The 21,211-nt window shown below is 42.2% G+C and overlaps 2 protein-coding genes across 5 annotated transcripts; one reads left to right on the plus strand and one right to left on the minus strand.

The window, feature by feature from the left end:
• Position 1: 1 nt before the first annotated feature.
• LOC106804690 (proteasome subunit beta type-2-like) lies at positions 2–2,873 on the minus strand. Its single transcript, XM_014805972.1, has 6 exons — positions 2,622–2,873; positions 2,171–2,293; positions 1,863–1,933; positions 1,498–1,660; positions 1,250–1,299; positions 2–690 (listed from the first exon to the last, which is right to left on the minus strand). The coding sequence occupies exons 1-6, from the start codon at positions 2,710–2,712 to the stop codon at positions 580–582; spliced, it is 609 nt and encodes a 202-aa protein (XP_014661458.1). The 5' UTR covers positions 2,713–2,873; the 3' UTR covers positions 2–579.
• Positions 2,874–3,020: 147 nt separating this feature from the next.
• LOC106804696 (microtubule-associated protein RP/EB family member 1-like) lies at positions 3,021–18,560 on the plus strand. Of its 4 annotated transcripts, none has more exons than XM_014805978.1 (9): positions 3,021–3,119; positions 7,556–7,810; positions 8,545–8,583; positions 9,609–9,715; positions 12,480–12,696; positions 13,137–13,231; positions 13,574–13,642; positions 15,913–16,065; positions 16,639–18,560. In XM_014805978.1, exons 2-9 carry the CDS (start codon positions 7,690–7,692, stop codon positions 16,711–16,713), a joined length of 876 nt encoding a protein of 291 aa, XP_014661464.1. In that variant the 5' UTR covers positions 3,021–3,119; positions 7,556–7,689; the 3' UTR covers positions 16,714–18,560. The 4 variants fall into 4 exon arrangements, with proteins under 4 accessions (XP_014661464.1, XP_014661466.1, XP_014661463.1 ...); XM_014805977.1 differs by lacking the exon at positions 7,556–7,810 and adding an exon at positions 6,918–7,050 and having other exon boundaries at positions 3,061–3,119; XM_014805980.1 differs by lacking the exon at positions 13,574–13,642 and having other exon boundaries at positions 3,022–3,119.
• The last annotated feature ends 2,651 nt before the right edge of the window (positions 18,561–21,211 follow it).

Genomic DNA, 21,211 nt, shown 5'->3' on the forward strand with positions numbered 1-21,211 from the left:
GTCTTCTTTCATAATCTTTATTATCGCTTTGTTTACATGAAAGCTGCTGATTTTCTTTGCAGCACATGTTCACACTACATCAGGTAAATGTACCTGCCGTGTCAAGTTCACATCATCGCACACCTTATGCAAATATTAAACCTATTGGTTCGTGTTTGCATGAGGTCTCCATTGTTTCCTTCTCATTGCTACAAAAGTACAGCTCGCAAAACTTACTCATCAACTGGTATATAGACAATTTGTGCTTTCCCAATAACTACAATGCATACTTGCAGTGCAAACCCCACTGCAGGTTAACTTGCCTACCAAACAATAAGCAGGGTTTCAGCAATGACTGTATGTTTCTTTGAGAAAATGCAAGTTTTCAACACTGCATAACGTCACAGCATCCATTGAATTGACGCATGCAATACCGACAGTTCTACTGCCAACGTTTGATGTTGGAACACAACACATGGTAAATCCCAAAATAAGTTACACAGATGGACAACACAAGCCATCTGTGACCACCCGCTGTGTGTCAGTTTCCATTGCTATGTCTTGTGGTAAAAGAACTGTCTACCTGCACCCATGTGGCTACTAAGACATGGGGCTTGCTACTGAAGTTGTCGTAGGGTAGTCGTGAATCCCAGTCTTGTCTATGACCCGTATGTGGAATGTCGGCAGACTCACAAGAAATCTGTGCTGGATCTACAGGAATGACCAAAAAGAAATTCACCTTCAAGCTAATTTTACCCCTACAAGCATTCATATGACTACGAGTCATGTTTTCTACAAGTACCACCTGGTGGCACCTCGCATCACATCCAATATGTTGTAACAGTTGCAAGACAAATGAAATGATACATGCACGCATTTATCTATAGTAAAAGTTTTGTCATATCTTCCAGTGTTTCCCCTGCATCGACACAAGCGAGGCGGGCCGCCTCGCTCAAATTCTCAGCCGCCACACAGAAATTTGTCCAACACCGCCTCACTGTTCTTCCATCACCAAACTACACTGTATTGAACTAAAATGCAATAGCCTTATAGAATGTGTTCAGAACAGCTTAGAATGCACCAAATTGCACCTTTTTTTCACAAATTTTACAACCAGTTAACAACCTGTGGTGCTCACTTTGCTAGGACCTCTACACGCACATACACCCCCCCTCGAAAAAAATTACCACCTCAGACGTTTTTGGCCAGGGGAAACAGTGTCTTCTACATTGCAGCTACTATTACATGCACACAGCCAGTAAAAACTCACCTCATCTATACATTTGTTGACCAGTATCAGAGCTTCTTCTTTTGACATATCTGAAACAAGACATGGTAATAATTCATGCATATGCTACATAAATTCATAGAACCACTATTCAGATGCATGCCATAATAATTACACTCGGTGATGGATTACAGCTAAAACTTTCTTGCTCACGTGAACCTCAAAAATCTCCGTTGATCCGTATTTCCACATTCCCGCTTCCATGTCAACTCCCTGTGCAATCTACTTACCAGGTTTGTAGTATCTGTCCATGATGCTGAGGGAGAAGAATGAGCCATAACCGTGTATGCCATACGGCACTTTCTGCATAGATGCCAAGTAGTCGAGTATGTACAGGGATGCGCCTTGCTCCTCGTCATAGCCAGCTAGCAGCAGGTTAACCATGTAGGCATTCTGAAAGCACAAATTCGTGAATGTTTGGAAGTCACCTTATTTCCTTTAAATCCTGTCTGTATTATTTCTATTACACGTGATACTTGAATATAATATGTGTGTGTACGCGTGTACGTGTGTGTTATGATACCATTCCAGATTCTGTTTGTATATGTTATTACTTATTACTATTAGTCTATCTACAAGCACTATCAAGTCTTACCCTGCTACGCAACGAGTCTGCCATTGTTTTCCGTGTGAAGTTAGCAGCAGCAATTGGACTCAAATCATATCCTGAAATTAACAAGGACCAACACCACATTATTTCATGGACAATAATGATCTAGTTTTACAAAAGATAAATTATAATGAAGTCAAAATCAATGCTACAATGTTATGGTTTTTTTATGGTGCTGAACTTTATTAGTCATTAATCATTACACTGTTTACACACAATTATGCACAGTTGATATCTACGGTTCATTCTCACCGCAAACACCAACCATGCTACTGAGTACTGTGGCAACGCACCATTTCGCATCTTGTACAGCTGTATGTTGCGTGCAATGTATTCTGCAAACTCCACTGTATCACCGGATTCTCCTGTGACCATCAGTGCCATTTTTGGACCGATCTTAAATAACTTGTCATGATCTGTAAACAAGTGTAATATTATATTAATTATTATTAATATTAATAATAAGTCATGTCACATGTGAACAAAATCGAAATGTGAAATTTAGTGATTCACCGTAGGCGTAGAATGTCCACGAATCTCGATGTAAAAACGTCTTTGCAGTTTGCACTGATCGAATTAGGATGCAAGCTGGTAAGCACTCATATAGAACAAACACATTTGTAAAACGCATACTCAGTCAGTTGAACTTTATACATACTATAAGTATTACTATTACTATTAGTATTAGTACTATTACTAACATAGTAAAGCTAGGGCCCTACTCGCCGAAAGCTGAAAACTCACCTCTCTTCATGACCACAATACTTCGTGCCGATGTTGTATCGGATGCACAAAGAACAAAGTCTTTACCACAGATACCGATTACACATTCCATTTGTGCTATATATTGTTATTCTAGCGCATATAAAACTATTTCGTCTGACTGATATCTACGAAGACTTGTATAGTGAATTATTTATTTGTAAACCTAGTGCGAAATGCGAATCTATGAATCAGCAAGTTTTGTCATGCATCTCTCTGGACCGCAGGAAACGTAGCGGCGTGAATACAATTTGTTAAAATAAAATTTAAAATATGACTTTACACTAACAAGAACAAATATATGTGCAATAAAACGCGTAAATATAAACTTAATTTGAGATTTTATTTCATATGTCTAGGAGAAGCGAATATGTAGAAAATAGGCAAGTTAAAATGTGGTCACGTGACCAGTTTGAACTCGGGCTTGACTGTCTATGAAGGAATATTGAACATTCAAGGCATTCCATTTGTTTCTGACAGGTTTGTGCAATTCAATCATAAGTAGCAGAAAGTATAAACTTGTTTAAAAATTGAAATTACGATTAGAAACAAATTTCCTGTTTCTGTGAACGTAGTTTAAAGTAAATGGCTGCGTACTCTACCTTGGTTGAGTAAATCTAGGGAGGTCGCGATAGTCACAGTGTATAGTGCGTGTGGGACGCCGTGTACAACTAAACCTAGGGCCTAATGTGTGAGTCATGTCTGGTGATTAATACTCAACCTAGATTATAAAATATTAGCCACATCAGTTGAGCATGTACGTGTTGTGCCATTGTTATGCGATATTCTATTAGTATTACACACCCAGTATCAGTATCGCGCACACGGCACAGCTCCTCATTTCACATTTGTATAATTAATTACAGCCGTAGCAGTTCATTAATTGCACGTAGCTAAGTTACCCATTGTAGCCTACGCCTACTACCGATGTTATAGGAATGAGTACAGTACAGTAAAATATCGTATAACCATGTCCGTGGTAATGATCCCACCAGAAACCATCATATATATTCCTAATTAATGCAATTACTGAATTAGCACTATAAATATAATAAAGTACAGTAATTACTTGCTCAAGAGATGATCTGTTACAAAACCGCTAGAGCCAGAGAAAATTGTAATTTTTCATATTAACATTTCACTTTTCATATTAATAAATAATAATTTCAAGAACATTTTGGTTCATAAATGCCAATATTCAATTCATACACAGGTCAGTGTTTCCCCTGCATTGACACAAGCGAGGTGGGCTGCCCTGCTCAAATTCTCAGCCGCCACACAGAAATTTGTCCAAAATACTGCCCTGCTGACGAAAATCTGTGTTCTTCCATCAATAAACTACAACATAGCTTAGAATGAACCAAATTGCACCATTTTTTCAAAAACTTGAAAATCTTGCTGTGCTTGCTTTGCTAGGACCTCGAAACGCGCACACCAACAAAAATTTTGGCCAGGGGAAACACTGCAGTTAATTCATTAACATTAGTGATAACAGAGATTGAATTTGACGACGGCAACTGACGGCATTTGCCGCCGGAACATATTGATTTGCCGTCAGAGGTAGTCTGTATCGGCGGCAAGTAAATGCCGTTGTACACAAAATATACACACAAGTACAAACAGTCGCCCTATCCCTATCCTTAACCCTAACCCTAACCCTAACACTAACTCAAAACCGACTCGGCTATCTAATATACGCGTGTCAGAGTACCAATCTATGGTGTATAACCTTTCGTAGTGATGCGCAACAATGCTTGGGCGAATAGCACCACCGAACTATAGTATCCACGTATATATATATCGTGGATATTCGTCCGAGCATCGGATACTTATATACACAAAATATACACACAAGTACAAACAGTCACCCTATCCCACGGAATAGTAATAATCACTACGGTTCAGTGTGATTTTACGACTAGTATTTTGTATATATTCTTCATGTTTTCAATGTTTGTCGATTACTAAGTCACTGTGCAATTTAAATCAGAAACCTGTGTATGCTGCTGAGCAGTGGAAAAAATACACGGGGCTTTGGGCGATTTGGCCCCCGAAATGCCAAAAAGAGCCCCCGTAAATTTGCATAGAGTTCAATGCAAACCAAATTTTAGAGTGCTATTTTCATCCACGCAAGCTTGAAAAGTAGCCCCCGAAAAATAAATTATATTTTTTTCCCTGCTGCTGAGTCAGTCCCCACTACTGTGCAATTTAAATCAATATTTCTATGACAGATAGTCTTCAATTGTTACATTAAATAACCTATACCCTAACCCTAACAATGTGTCTCACTGCTGCTCTGTGTCTGGACTTTTTGTATTTTATTACATGTAATTTGTAAATATTTTAAGTTGACAAAAACTTTAATATTAATTGTACCATCTTGGTTTTATTCATATTTGATACCAATAATAAAGAAATAATTGTATATATGTTAATCAATATTATTATCTTTTAGCCGTATAACTTATAATCAACGCGTTCGGTTTTCTAGACTTGCTGTCAGAGTGTTGCTACTTGCTGTCAGAGGGCACAGCCTCTGACAACAAGTAGGAGCCTTACTTGCTGTCAGAGGCAAATTGCCAAATTCGATGCCTGTGATAAGGATGTTCGGCTGCTGTGAACCGCTGCCACTCATAGTATCAACATACAGTGTAAAAGAGTCAAGTGTACAAATTACTTAAATATTAAAATTATTGAAATAATCAAATAACCAACTAGGATCACATTCTTAACTGTTTTCTGCAAACTCAACTTGAACCTATAGGCTTATAGTTAAAACATAGTAAATACACATAAAGTACCTTATTGTGATGTATCAGGACACTTACTTACAAGTGTCACTAGTTTTACAATTTAAGCATTATTAGAACATTTTCTGAATAACCTAATAGTTGTTGCACTAATACTTGCACAACATGCAGTTTTCACCCTTGAAAGAGTGAAATTGATTGTTTCACTTATAAGTATATTATATACATTATTATATAGTTTATATAAATATATCTAAATTGTCGATTCTGATAGAACCGAATTACATTTGTGGTTATACTGTATCGACAGTGTTGTTAGCAACAAGATGCATACATGTGTATGGGGTGAAGTAGCAAGCCAATCGGCTCATTAATTAATAGTGATATATAGCCGCATAACGGGCAAGTAAACCTCACATCCAAGCATGATCGTTTATCGAAATTATGTAGCCGTTTTGGCTTGACATTAGTTCAGTGGCTGCATGTGTATGTCACGTGGTTGCCACATTTTTATTATTACAGGATTACTTTAACTTCTACACATTTTGGTAAAATCTATGTCTAAACACTATATATATATACAGTTCACACAAATTCTCACTGGTCACACCATTGATTTTTGTCTTAGTTTAAATGGAAATTGCTGGGGCTGGGCAGGATCTTTCCTATTCCCTTGCTCATTTATAATTATAGTCCCTTGTTCGATCGCATGAGTGTGTTTGCAACCTGTCCAAACAGCACGAAAAAATTGCTAGTGTTTATTTTATTGGGTGAGTGGATGCCTGTGCTGAAATTTTTAACCATGTTTGGAGGTCGCCTAGCTATGACTCTAGGTGTTGGGACGTGCGTGATATATAGTCCTGTCATGTCAGTTTCTTCTGAATATGCAGTGTAGACTTACGATTAACATTGACAGTAAGTCTGCAATAGCAAAGTTTGTTTGCTGAGCTGTTGTGTTTCCATGCCAGTAGCGTCTCCTGTATCTAAATTAGCCTTACAAGCAAATTTATGCTTGATTATTTATTAATCATTTACCTTCAGGAGCTCGTATGCAGGTTCATTCTGCAAGATCTTGGAACATACCTAAGCTGTGTAAGCTACCTAACAGTGGCATACTGGCTAATTATGTGACTATATCAGACTTAAAAGTTATATAATAGCCAAATGGATTACATTATATTTTTTTTCTAGTAGTCGATGTAGCATGTTTGATATGAAGGCACTTGTGTCAGCTTCTTCGGCACTCGCTTGTTCAACCTGGCCACATCGCTCATGATTTTATCTAGGGGGAGCACTGTGACTGTGTAACGTGTGTGTATGCAGCCTAGCAGCATACCTGTAACGTGGGTGTGCTTGTGTGTGGGGCAGCCTAGCAGCATACCTGTAACGTGTGTGGGGCAGCCTAGCAGCATACCTGTAACGTGTGTGGGGCAGCCTAGCAGCATACCTGTAACGTGTGTAACTTGCTCGTGTGTGGGCAGCCTAGCAGCATACCTGTAACGTGTGTAACTTGCTCGTGTGTGGGCAGCACAGCAGCATGGCGGTCAACGTGTACAGCACTAGCACCATGGTGCAGACCAACCTCAGTCGCCAACAGATGCTCGTGTGGATCAACTCCACCCTCTGCCTACGACACAAGAAGGTCGAGGAGCTTTCATCAGGTCAGACTCGGCTTGCCATCGGGCTGCACTGCCGGAAGACCGCTCGTCAGTTCTCCCTTGGATGGCTTCTTGCTCGCAGTAAACCGATTGACCGCCCCACCGATCGCCCGCCACGTTGAGGCATCCAGGGGGTTGTGAATGCTGCACTTGCAGCGTTTGCAATCACACGAATGTGGTGGAAATTCTCGGTAAACGTTCTGCAGCCCCCTCCCCCCCCCCATCACCACAGCTGAAATGCTGGCTCGGGTGACTGCGAACGAGAAATCATTTAAGGCTGGCATGACCACTAGGTGTACCGGTCCCCGTGTGCATTGGCAGGTGCAGACGACTTTGACCCTTGACCCACCGTCAGCGTCCACCGTACGAGTTCTCGGCCGCGTAAAACGAGCGAAACGTCGCGGCGGTGGGTCTGGATCCGAGACGTCATCTGTTTCAACGTTGCTGGTGTTGGCACTTGCTCGCTTCCTCTCACTAACCTAGCTACGTCTCGTTCCTGTCGTTGCAGGCGAAACCACTAATCCCCCGGTTCAGGGCTCTCCCGTAACGCGCACGCGACGCAAGCGACCGTCTCTCTAACAGAGCAGGTTTGGCGTACCGGTGGGCAGCAGCAGCAGCAGCAGCAGCAGCAGCAACAACACGATGGCCGTGAACGTGTACAGCACAAACGTGACGACGGACAACATCAGTCGGCACGAGATGCTCAACTGGATCAACGACTGCCTGCAGACGAATCTCGCCAAGATCGAAGAGCTGTGTAACGGTGGGTGGTCACGACGACGACGACGACGACGTCTCATCGGTTCCTCGCCTCGCGTCGCAGTGTTCTGACCTCGTCGTGAAGGGAAACGGTTTAAGCGTGGTTTCAATGGGAATGGGATACATTACTGGTGATTAATCCTCACTACTGCTTTTCAGGGTGCCCATGCATGGGTAGTAAAATTTGCTTCGTGCAAAAGTATGTAGGTATGCGGCACAAAAATCGTATACAGTATATGTATAAGTCTTGCAGTTCTAAGAAATGGAACTGTATAGTTTTGAAAAACTCCTGCAAACCTGAAAAAAATTACCCTTGGGTGTGCGAACCATAGCTTTTTCAGAGACCTGACCGGGGTGGTATGTTTTTCGGTGGCGGTGTTGAAGTCTACTAGCTCTTAATATTCCTTTTGGCTTATGTTGGTGAAGGTGTTGGTGTGTTTAGCAATATTGCAAGTCGAATAATTCGTACATGTATGCTTATAGCCAGCCGCAATAATCGTGGCATGCTTTTAATGGCATATGCGCAAAAGTGGCAGCGTGCAGCGTGTTCTTTAATGTAGACTTTAACCCATAAAGGGTTTCAATCAATAACATATATGATGAAATCAATAAATTCAAGGAAGCCACTGAGATCTGTGTGTGTTCGTACCTTCTGTGCATTCGGAATGTAAAGCACTTGACCTTTGCTGTGTGCTAGTCCTGCGTATGTAATCAGATAATGCTGTTGCTTACATTCAGGTGCCATATACTGCCAGTTCATGGACATGCTATTCCCAGGTAAGACGAGGCCGGCGTCTGTAGTTCTGATGCACTGTTTGTACAGCTAATCAGAGGCAGAGAGAGACAAATTGCTTGTGAATTGCGATCAGGGTTATCACTCCTGTTCAAACCCATAACTGCCAAATAATACGCCAACAATTTACAAACATAAAACTGTTCATTCCTGAAAATTTCAATAACCGGATAACCACGATAATTTAAAAACACAGTCACTGTATGAGTCATTGAGGTGCCTTAAATAGCCTACATTTTATAACACCATAGTAGATTTTTTCAAAAAAGGTGTATAATTTATAGAGACTGCCCTGGCAGCAACCATGAGGATCCAAATTGCGCATGACATGTATTTTAGGCTTTTGACACATGCACATGGCATGTGCCACATCACACCCTGAGAATTTTTAGTCGAAGTTGCGCATTCCACCGAGGAGATTTTTGTACGCACTATTAACCACTTACACACTCCGTGCTAGAGATTATTGCTTTCAACTATCGTGTAATTACTTCTTAAAATAATTAGGTTAATTTTTTTTTGTTAGGACAGCTTCTTACGCCCGCGTAATGATTGCTTGGCTCCTTATATGGAGTGTAGTCGAAGTTGCGCATTCCACCGAGGAGACTTTTGTACGCACTATTAACCACTTACACACTCTGTGCTAGAGATTATTGCTTTCAACTATTGTGTAATTACTTCTTAAAATAATTAGGTTAATTAGTTTTGTTAGGACAGCCTTTTACGCCCGTGTAATGATTGCTTGGCTTCTTATATGGAGTGTACCGAGAAGTACGCTGTAGTGTAACGGCTCGTGCATGATCCCGTGAAAGCTCTGTGATTGCCCAGGCTAACAATGTTGGCCGTTGTTCAACGCTGTAGCTGTACAGCTTTGTTCAGGCAGAAATAGAGTGTGTGCGTGATGTCGTGTGATGTAGGGGGTGGCAGTTTCACGTAGTTGCTATGGTCATAAATGTAAAAGCACCAGGAATATGAGTCGTATATTACTGGCCTTTTTCTTTTTTCGTAGGCTCAATTAATCTGAAGAAATGTAAATTTAATACAAAGTTGGAGCACGAATGCATAGCGAATTTCAAACTGCTACAAGCGTCCTTCAAGAAAATGACCATCGATAAGGTAAAACTGTGATTCATTTGCTTCTAATCTCTGTGTTAAGACTTGCTATAGACTTGCTCATACTAACCTGAGAAGCACTCATAAAAAGAGTGTCATTTAGTCCAACCAAATGCACTTTGTATGACATTGGACTCCCACTCACACAGTTGTTCAAAATCTAGTGAACGTGGACCGACGAATGTGCTCCGTGTAACATAGACACACACATGCATGGTTCAAAATATGAACATAAAGATTAACGTACGTGAATCGGTAGATGTGCTATGTGTAACATTGGATGCACAAGCACACTGTTGTTCAAAATATAGTGAGCGTTAAAATTAAATTACACGACTAGTCGAATGAGCTCTGTGTAACATTGGATGCACATGCATACGGTTGTTCAAAATATAGTGATCGTTCAAAATATAGTGAACGTGAAAATTAAGTTACGTGACTAGTCGAATGAGCTTTGTGTAACATTGGATGCACGTGCATGCGGTTGTTCAAAATATAGTGAACGTGAAAATCAAGTTACACGACTAGTCGAATGAGCTCTGTGTAACATTGGATGCACATGCATACGGTTGTTCAAAATATAGTGATCGTTCAAAATATAGTGAACGTGAAAATTAAGTTACGTGACTAGTCGAATGAGCTTTGTGTAACATTGGATGCACATGCATGCGGTTGTTCAAAATAACGAATGAGCTTTGTGTAACATTGGATGCACGTGCATGCGGTTGTTCAAAATATAGTGAACGTGAAAATCAAGTTACGTGACTAGTCGAATGAGCTCGGTGTAATATTATACGTACATGCACACGTTTTTAGCTCACCTTGACATCGTCAAGATGAGCTATTGCCATGGGTCGTCGTCCGTCGTACGTCCGTCCTTTCGTCAACATTTGGCTACGGTCAACGATAACTCAGGAACCGTTTGACCCACATGTTTGAAATTGGGTATAGTTGTTACTGCTATGGGAGAGGTTTGAACGTCATATTTTGGAGCACGCCAGTCGACGTACTTTCGAGCCAAGGCAATTTTTTGGCAAAAATGGAAATTGCCATTAGTCAGTTCAGGTTCAACGGATTTTGCTCATTTTTGGTATGTGAATGAATAAGGGCTGGCCCCAAAACGTTTTACAGGGGTTTTGATATTTAAAAAAAAAATTATGCAAATTAGGTAGGTTTTGGCAATTATATAGCACATTATATAGACACGCAGATAACAATCTGTGGTGTCACACTTGTCTGGTTCGTTTTACAAGATTTCATTGACAATATCTTTAATGCAAAATTGGTATTTCCTCTCCACCCTGCCGATAAAACGTCTATATTAGAGTAAAGTTTTACAAAACATGTCGGAACGCAGCATAACCTATTTATTTCGAACGCTATCACTAAGTAACATCAAAGCGGGTATAGCGCCATCTACCGTCACAAATTGCGATTCATTTTGGTTTATAAATTGTTATTGCGATATACAGATGTCAACCGTGTGCTACCGCCTAGAAAAACTCATACGAAGTAAACACTTCCATGCAACCACTCCATGCAACACTTCCATGTACAATGCACACTTCCATGCACTTCCATGCACACTTCCATGCAACCAATTAACCTTTGACAAAAGTTGTGTTATGGGCAGGGAAACACCATTGTCACGTGGTATAGCAGCTACGTGGAATAAGCGTATCCTCTCAATCTTACACGTTACACATCGTGAGCTCCACTTTAAAGTGTGTACTGCGAGAATTTTCTAGTGTTTTCCCCACTTTCATGATACCTACCGTTATTGCTTGAGTAACAGCAATTGTCTAGAGTAACGATAAAATGTCTTAGAACCTTCGTATTCACCAAATTCAATGAAATCATGCACGATTACAAGTTTGTGTTCAGTTTCTGTTTACCGTTGCCATCTCTCGAATTTTTTTTCGTGGTAGCGTGAGACATCTATCACGGTGCAGCAATGCATACCACGCACCGTAGAAATCAGGTCAGAGTGTAAACACAGCCGCTCATACTAGCGTAAACAGCAGTGTAGTACTAATGCCACGTAAAGTCTGTTATTAGAGAAGCTTGTGGATTGCCAGTCAGATAGTAACAAGGGGAATGACAATGACAGAAAGTGCTCTGAATTATTGACATAAAAACTCAATAATATTTATTAAACAGAATTGCACGCCCTTTTGTTTTAATTATGTTCGCTTGTTTGAGACGCCATTTGTAATTTTTGAGAGTCACTACTCGGAAAAATTTATTGCTGGTATGATGTGGTCAAATCAATTTTTCTATGCTATAACTGCATAAAATCTTGGTGTTTTGAATGTTGGTATAATCAGTGATATTTCCACTGTCAGATGAGACTATATTCTGCTATATTTCGTTTTTCTGAGCCAAAAAACTCGCGGTACACACTTTAAGGCGGTGCCTAAATCTGAATATTATAAAAACGTTAAATGGCGATCATTTAGGTGTAACGCCATCACTCGCCCACAACTCAGACTTTCACATCTCAAACATTTATTTTCACATAAAAAATTACACATATAATTATCAAGAGTATATAATAGGAGTTATGGGATAATACTCCCATATATACTCTTCGTTTCTATAATGTACGTCGATGGTTGCTCAATTAAAACTGACTTCTTCTCACTAACTCATTTGTGTCCTTTTTTGTGGTGAGCTACAGTGTCATTGACACTTTCATTTCTAAATATGATGAAGGAGAAAGTCGAAATACGTGAACCAGCAAATTTACTCCAGCCTGCTCTTTCAGATCATCCCAGTAGAGAGGCTCGTCAAGGGACGGTTTCAGGACAACTTTGAATTTGTGCAGTGGTTCAAAAAGCTGTTCGACGCGAACTACGACGGACACGAGTACGATGCGGTGAACGCGCGCGCCACAGGGGGCAGCACCGGAGGCTCGATGGAGCAGCTGCGGCGACCTGCGCCGACGCGCACGGCGCCGCCGCCTCGCCCCGTCGGCAAGGCTGGTGAGTACTGCAGCCGTCACGGCCGAAACACTCGGTGAGGTGCGGTGCGTTGCACGTATTTTCTCAAATTTATTTTCGGGGAAAGTATTTCACTCGAAGGTGGGTCACGCAAACGCCGCTCGTTTTTTCTTTCTTGTTTCGAAGGCCCTCATTCGTTTCTGTTTGTGTACTAGTTGTAATGTAAATGCTTTGCAATGTAGTGCCAGGACTTTGGTGTGGTGACATAAGGATACAGAATTTTGTCGATTAATATCGATTGAGTAATGTTACTTTTGTTTTGGCTGAGCGATCGCGACCGGACGAATCTAATAAAAGAAACGTGTGTAGAAGTCTAGGAAGTTATCAAACTTTTTTTTAGTCTTGTGCGGTCCAAAGGTGACCGGGCTCGTGGTTCTAGGCTGGTCACCCGCTGCAGATGCTCATGTGTTTCGCTTTTGCAGCTCCGCGAACAAACGCGACGCCGAAGCAGCGTCCCGGTGCCCGGCCACCAGGTGGCGTGGCGAACAACGCACAGCTTGAAGAGGTTACAAATCAAGTAAGTCGTGGTGTCGTGAGCGCTGGGCATGGGTCTTGGTGAGGTCGCCACCTGTGGTCCTTTTCCTATAGAGATCCATTACAATTGACCTATCCGTCTTAACATGAAAACCACATCCCAATTGGGGACCCCCTCTAAAATGCCCTGTACGAGCTCATACCATGTTGTTCACGCATAACCAAGTAGCGTTTTCAGAAAGCCCTACTGCTAATGTGATCGGTCCAGCTGGATAGGTCAACTCCGTTGTGCTGTCGTTTGTCACCGTTGTCGTGCGCTCGCTCGCCTCTGCTTCCGTTCTCGCCGTGCCTGTGTTCGTTGCCTCTCACCTCACACGGATTGCAGGTGCAGCGGCCAATGAGGAGGCTGCGTTCCGCACCTTCCCTCGTGCAGAAGCCTACCGACACAGCAGAGGTACACGAAGTCTTGTTCTACCTGTTCTGCCTACTGTGTGTTCGTGTGTGTGTGTGTGTGTGTGTGCGTGTGTGTACGTGCATGTGTGTACGTGTTTGTGCGTGTGTGTGTGTGCGTGCGTGCGTGCGTGCGTGCGTGCGTGGATGTGTGCGTGCGTGTGTGTGTGTGAGCGTGCGTGGGTGTGTGTGCGTGTGCACGTGGGTGCGTGTGTGTGTTTGTGTGTGCACATGGGTGCGTGCGTGTGTGTGTGTGTGGGTGCGTACGTGTGTGTACGTGTTTGTGCGTGGGTGTGTGTGAACGTGGGTGTGTGTGTACGTGTGTGTGTGTGCGTGCGTGCGTGTGTGTGCGTGCGTGGGTGTGTGCGCGTGTGCACGTGGGTGCGTTCGTGCGTGGGTTTGTGTGTACGTGTGCATGCGTGTGTGTGGGTGCGTGTGTACGTGTGTGTATTTGTGCGTGCGTGCGTGCGTGGCATTCAAGCATCCTTCAAGTTTGTCCCTCTCCAAGAAATTCTTCCTGGGTCTGCGCAACCAACCATTGCTGAGTGAGCAAGCCGGTTATTATAAATACAAGGCTATGTGGTAAGAAGCCAAGAAGACACACCCGTTCGTTATCTTACTCTAGTACTCGTTTATTTGTGCGCGTGTGGCCATTATTTTCGAATAAACACATTTAAATTTCTACTCGTTTCTCACATTGTCAATGATTGCAACAGAGTTGCCAGCTTCCTTTGTTAGCTGTCTCTAAAGGAAAGGGAATATGAAGAACAGAGGCTAACAACCCATATAACAGTAAAAAGCTTTGCTGGACAAAGCATGTTACAGAAAACAAAGCAATGCAGTTGTGGAGGCCCTACTTCTGCAAATTAATTTTAAAATTTAAATAAAGATAATGGCAAATAAATAAATAAGTAGTAGCTAGAAGAAGCTTTATTATATTGAGAAATTAGTGAAGTTTGATCTGCTAGATAAATATTTTCTCTTAGAGTTAGTATTTATAATTATTTATGGTAATATATAATGAATAGTATTGGTAGGATAACTAATTACATACATATTTAAAATTGTGGCTTTCAGTTAAATAATTCATTTTTTTAAATCGATGGAAACCACATTTTTAGCTCATCTGACATAGTCAGAGGCAGCTTGTAGAATCGCATGAGCATGCGTCCGGCCGTCCGTCTGTCAACAGTTGGGCACCAATCTTAATCGCTCGATGTACGGTCACGATATTCAGGACGTGGGGGGGTAATCTGAAAACGAGTTGGAATGTCGAAGCTGGGGGTCAAAGGTCAAGAGGTGTAAAAGAAGGGGGAACATTCCCTCCTTAACTTAAGGTATAGGGAGGAAATGCAGAATTGCGGCACAAATCTAAACGGCTCGACCTAGGCTCGTGATAGTCGGTGTATAGCATCATGGTAGGAAAAGCCATCACTGTGCCGAAATTGGAGGTCACAGGTCAAAGGTCAATGGGGCACAGGGCAGATTCTATACATTTTCTGAGGTGACTTTTTTTTTTAGCGGTGACCTACCATTTTTATGGCTTTATTGAAAGGACCCATGAAATGTACTTTCCGCTGACATGCGAAGAGTAAGTGTCGGATAACCTTTTGATCCTCAAGAGGAGGGTTAAACATGGATTTGTTAGTAGAATCTATACATGCCTGGACGTATGAGGCTACAATGTCACATTGAAATTTCAAAAGCTAAATTTGGTTGAAGAAGGTTTATGCTCCTTAAATTGTATTTCTATGGCATTCTGTACTGTCAGTGTGTTACATGTAACTTATGCCACTGCCAGTAGCCACTGCCAGTGCATGTGGTGGTGATAGTACAGTGTCGTTTTTGCCTGTGTTAATTAGTTACAGGTGGCAGCTCTATTTCAGCCTGTAGGCTTGCGTAGGTAAATGGATGAGTGCTTACCTATTCTGTTTTGCAAATAGTTGTTGCTACTACGTACGATGGGAGCTTCCATCTTTAATCTTAAGACACTTAAACGTACGCGTCATCCCGTGGCAACTTTCATAACGATCCCAACGAACATTCCTTCGAGAAGGTTCCTGATACCATCCCTGTGCCGTCCACTGTTTCGGCGCATATGTGAACACATTTGGGACTAACAGGGTTTACTAGAATCCCACCACTCCACCACAGAGTCACCGCACTAGACGTGAGATGAGCGCTGTCGCTCCGCGGCACTTGTTGGTAATAGCGTTTCCTGCAAATATTGCATGATCGGTAAAACTAATGAACTCGCCCTTCTTGCCTTGCTAGTTATCAGAACTGAAGCTGTCTGTGGAAGGCTTGGAGAAGGAGAGAGACTTCTATTTTGGGAAACTGCGGGACATTGAGGTGTTGTGCCAGGAGGTCGAGGCCGATAACTTGCCTGTCATCAAGAGCATAATGGAGATACTTTATGCCACCGAGGTATTGTTGGCATTCGGGGAGAAAATTATTGTAAAAGTTTCCCGTAGTATGTTTTTAGGAGGAATCGAGTTGTTTCGTGGGGGGGTGGGGGAATTATCACGAAGGTTTATGGTAAAGTGTTTTTATGAGAAGGTTTATGGTAAAGTGTCTTTATGAGAATCGAGGTTTTTGGTGGGGAGGAAATTATCACAAAGGTTTCCGGCAAACTGTTTTTAGTCGACTAGTACTAAAAAGTGTGCTAACCATCGAGCTACGAAAATCGTTCTACGATCGTAATCATCCTCGTAATTGTGTTTTTGCACTAACGCTAAGCCAGGCTTAAGTGTTTGGTCTCTGGGTAGGATTATGTGAGTCGATAGATGGACAACGTTTATACAACCCGGCATCGTGAATGCGCACTACTGGTCGGCACATCACCGCTTGCGCGTGTGTCATTAGACGTTAGAGTGCGTTGATATGTGTAGTAACTGCACAGCATTGCAAATGTATGTGTGTTGTTATAGTGCGCTAATATGTGTAGTAACTGCACAACATTGCAAATGCGCATGAAAACGCCTCGACGTTTCTCTGCAGGAGGGGTTCGCACCACCAGAAGAGGGAGAGGAGGGATATGAGATGCCACCAGAGGGCGAGCCCGAGGAGTTCTAGAATGCGTCGCTGCACCCGGCCTCCTCACGTAGATCGCCGCCCGATACACATCCGATCGTAATCTGCATTTCTCTGCTGCGCTAGCCCGTCTACGATCGCGCTTCACTCGTCTGCCACACGTTTCTCTCTCTCATCTTCGCGCGCAGCGTTTAAACCCCGGTTTGCCACTGCCTTGTGATGCGCGCGTGTTGTCGTAGCGACGGCGGAACCCACGAATGCAAATCCTCGGTCGCGTGTGTCGCTTCGTGCCGTGTCGCAATCTCTGCTGCTTCGTGGCACCTGCTGGTTGTGTGTGCGTGCTGTGAGCTGTGTGTGTGCGTGCGTGCGTGTGTGTGTGTGTGTGTGCGTGTCATCTGTGAGTGCATACACGTGTGGTGTGTGTCTATTTGCGTGTGTGTGAGATATGAAGATCTATCAAATGAATTGAATGCTGGCCCCGTTGTAACACCTGCGAGCGTTGGACACCATAGGTTGCTTCGTAACGAAATCCTATTTGATCGCGTTCGTTAGATGTAATTGATCGGCTGTTACTTTACCCTTTTTCGTGAGGTGGAGTTTTGAATCTTGTTTTCCCCTGAATCGCCACCGCGTCAATGAATTCATTGTTTGTTTGTCTGATTATCTGTACAAACTCATGAGTTTACCTTACTTTCCCCTTAATTCTGTTAAGTCACTTGCTTGTTTGTATTATGTTCGTAAATAATGCATGCCATGTGGCGTAACATGCCATGATGTGACGAGACATGCCATGATGTGACGAGACACGCCATGATGTGAAGTGACACGCCATGATGTGAAGTGACACGCCATGATGTGAAGTGACACGCCATGATGTGAAGTGACACGCCATGACGTGAAGTGACACGCCATGATGTGACGAGACACGCCATGATGTGAAGTGACACGCCATGATGTGAAGTGACACACCATGATGTGAAGTGACACGCCATGATGTGACCCGATGTGAAGTTTGCGGTGGCAACTGTTCTACCTTTCTCCGTGTGACTGGACGTTAAATTTTCCTAGCACCGTCGGTACTTTTAGGTTGTATTTATGTGGTGAAGCGTCAATGCCTTGATCGGTTGTTAAGTGTGTTCCCGTGAGCTCAAAAAGCCGGTGCCACCTTTTGCACGCCAGTTAACGTTTATGTATATAGCGATCTAGCGGGAGCGACCGTATGTTGCCGGGTCGTTAGAGGGAACGTGCCGCGAATGCTCATTTCGCCCGCCGATGTACGCCGGCGTTTCCAAGCAAGGGCATCAAGAGCCGGCGATGTTGAGTTTTGGACGACGTGGTTGCGATCCACTACTCGTGGTTTAGGTTTCACTCTGTGATGGTTTTGATGCGGTCCTGGACTTGCGAGCGAGGGCGTGTCGGAAAGATACGAATGTTCTTAGAGAGTCTCGTGCGTCGCTACATCAAACAGCCTACCTAACAGCTCATCGTCGTCGTCGTCATTGCTGTTGGTGAAACTAATTTACAGCTAAGCCTAATAGACAGGCACTCTTCTATAAAGGCGTTTGAGATCACTACAGATCGATACACTACAAGAGATAGTTCTCACTCGTATGTTTCTACTATGCTGATCTATTGCTATGCGTAGATGGGCTGTTTGATGTGGCAATGTTTATGGCTTCAAAAGGGCAAGTTATATAACACTATGCTTAATACTCGGAATCGTTGTCCAACTGCGCGCTGGTTTGATTCTCGTATGCGATATGCATGCAGAGAGCATACAGCGCGTCGTGCTTGTCTATAAAACGGTCGGAACTGTCGATATTACTGGTTGAATGCATTGCCCGATTGTTCGTAATAAAAGAGCAGGTTACCACTCTAATGATGATGCAGTTTGCATCTTTACTTGTTTCGTTACTGCTGCTTGAAAAAAGGTGTGTGCGATTAAGATTGTTCGTCTTTTGATTGCTCTTTGCAAATATCTGCAGTGAAATGTAATGTAAAACTTTTTTGTTTTAAGAAAAAAATGATTTTATTCACATGATCGACTGCATTAGATGACTGATTCAGACAATTCAATATAGACCAGGGTCCCCACACCCCTTGAAAGTCCTTGAATTTTGTCTTTGAAAGTCCTTAATTTTTCCTTGGAAATAGGTCCAATTCCTTGAAAAGTTTTTGAAAATGTAATTCACACTTGTGGGAACCAAGTACTGAGTACCTAGCAGTAATAATGTTCCATATAGAATCAACCATCACGAAGAACCAAGAAAATATCAATAATACCTTTTCATTCAATATCTGGTATTTTATCTATTTCTATCTACCTATATCTGATATGTCTATCTATTTCTATCTACCTATATCTGATATGTCTATCTATTTCTATCTACCTATATGTCATGTCTATCTATTTATATGGTATCTATTATCTATCTAATATTATGTGTATACATATAGCGCCCGAGAAAGAGAGAAAAATTGCGAGAGAGTGTGTTCGTGCGTGCGTGAAGAGAAATATTGCGAGAGGTGGGTGAGAGTCACGGAGAGGGAGAGGGTGAGCGGGAAGGCAAGAGAAGTAACTATATTAGAAGGAATGTGTGCATCCGTGCCTGTGTTTGTGCCGTACGTGCGTTTGTCTGCGCGCGTGTGCTGCGCATGCGTGTGCACTGCACATCTCTGTCTGCATTCCCACCTCCCTCCGCCCCTCTGCTTTCTCTCCTCTTTCCTTTCTCCTCCCCTCTCACTCCCTTCCCCTCAGTATTTCCCTCCCCCCTCTCGCGGATAGTATCGCCCACGGCATCAGGTGCACGGTGAAAAGTTAGCCAGGCAAATGGCAGGTTTTCAACCTGAACTTTTTCACACACCCCCCCCCAAAGCACAAAATATGATTATTCGGCTATAATACGCGTTTTTACAGTCACACAAACACACATACACAAACACTAACGGACGCGCACACGTGGGTATGGTCGCACGCACGCGTGCGCGTGTATTATAGGCGTAAATTCACATTTTTTTCCTCAGGGTGTGAAAAAGTTTCAGCCGAAATACGGCCATTTGCGTGGTGAAAAATTTCCATGCTTGATTGGTCGTGGGCGATACCATCCGCGAGAGGGAAGTGAGAGGAAGGGAAAGAAACGGAGAAAGCCGAATATAAATATATATATATATATATATATATATATATATATATATACAGCGCCCGAGAAATATATAACCGTGTTCACCGTGTTCTTGACGCCGTGGGCGATAACATCCGCGAGAGGGGAGTAAGGAATAAGTGATTATGTTTATTCACTGTTAATCATAAATGTCACTGCTAGACACAGCAAATGAAAGGTCAGCATAAAGAGCCGGCAACTTTATTATTATTATAAATCTTTATTGCATGTAATTCAACAACAAATACATGTATTGAAGACAGTCTTTTTCATGGAGAAAAAATCTGATAAACGCAATAGTGTTTAGCAGTTAAAATAATAAAATTTCTGAGTGTTACAGTACATTGTGTGATACACAGTTGTGAGTGATACATGTTACATCAAATCTTTACATATTGTTACAGGATCGTCACATGAATCTACGTGAATGACAATATGAAACGACTATTATGTACGTTGGTAATCGGCGAGCTATAGCAGCTGTTTAATCTGCTGTCGGCACTCGTATAAAACAACTATTTTTACTTTATATATGAATCTAAGGTATATATGATGACTCTAAAAAGGTAAAACTACTTGTCACAGATTGTCCTTGAAAAAACATGTCCTTGAACTGTTGAAATGTCATTGAAAAAATAATTCACACTTTTGTGGGAACCATGTAGACTGATTTCACTCCATTGTGGCTACACTGGAGGACTAATACACAAATGTACATATACCTGGAAGCAACGGTTATACATCAGTAGTTGGTTTCATCCATTGATATAAAATTCTCAGACTGCTTAATCAACAAATAAAAGCAAATTGCACGACCTTTCATCACGTAACGAATTCATAGTTAAATAGTTTGGCTCCTAAAAGCCATATAAGAACTATGCTGCACCTCTCTTTACCTTTATGTACATACAAACGCCTACAAATTTCTTCGTTCATAAGTCTATATTATATGTGTATATATATATATATATAGTAACCCATGAAATAAATGCATGAACGATCACATATCACAGTTGGTAGTAAATTTACAGATCGGCACTATTTAACATGATTTCTTTCCATACAAACTGAATTGACTGTACAAGTGGTAGCAGCTAGGACTGGCACTAGTTTAACATGCACTTGTCGCAGCAGCAGTTTCACGACATTAGCAGCCGTAACCATGGTAACTGTAGTAGAAGTGACAGTGCTCAGCAATACATCAGCAACAACATTTGCAATCGTCGTAGCAGAATCAGTAGCACAAATAATTCACAAGAGGTGAGCCAGCAGCAGTAGCAGCAGTAGCAGCAGCAGAAGTAGCACTAGCAGGAACAGTAGTAGTAGCAGCAGCAGCAGCAGCAGTAGCTGTAGCAGTAGCAGTCATCACTAGTAGCAGC

Source organism: Priapulus caudatus, unplaced genomic scaffold (genome assembly GCF_000485595.1).
Source record: "Priapulus caudatus unplaced genomic scaffold, Priapulus_caudatus-5.0.1 Scaffold83, whole genome shotgun sequence".
NCBI lineage: Eukaryota > Metazoa > Priapulida > Priapulimorpha > Priapulimorphida > Priapulidae > Priapulus > Priapulus caudatus.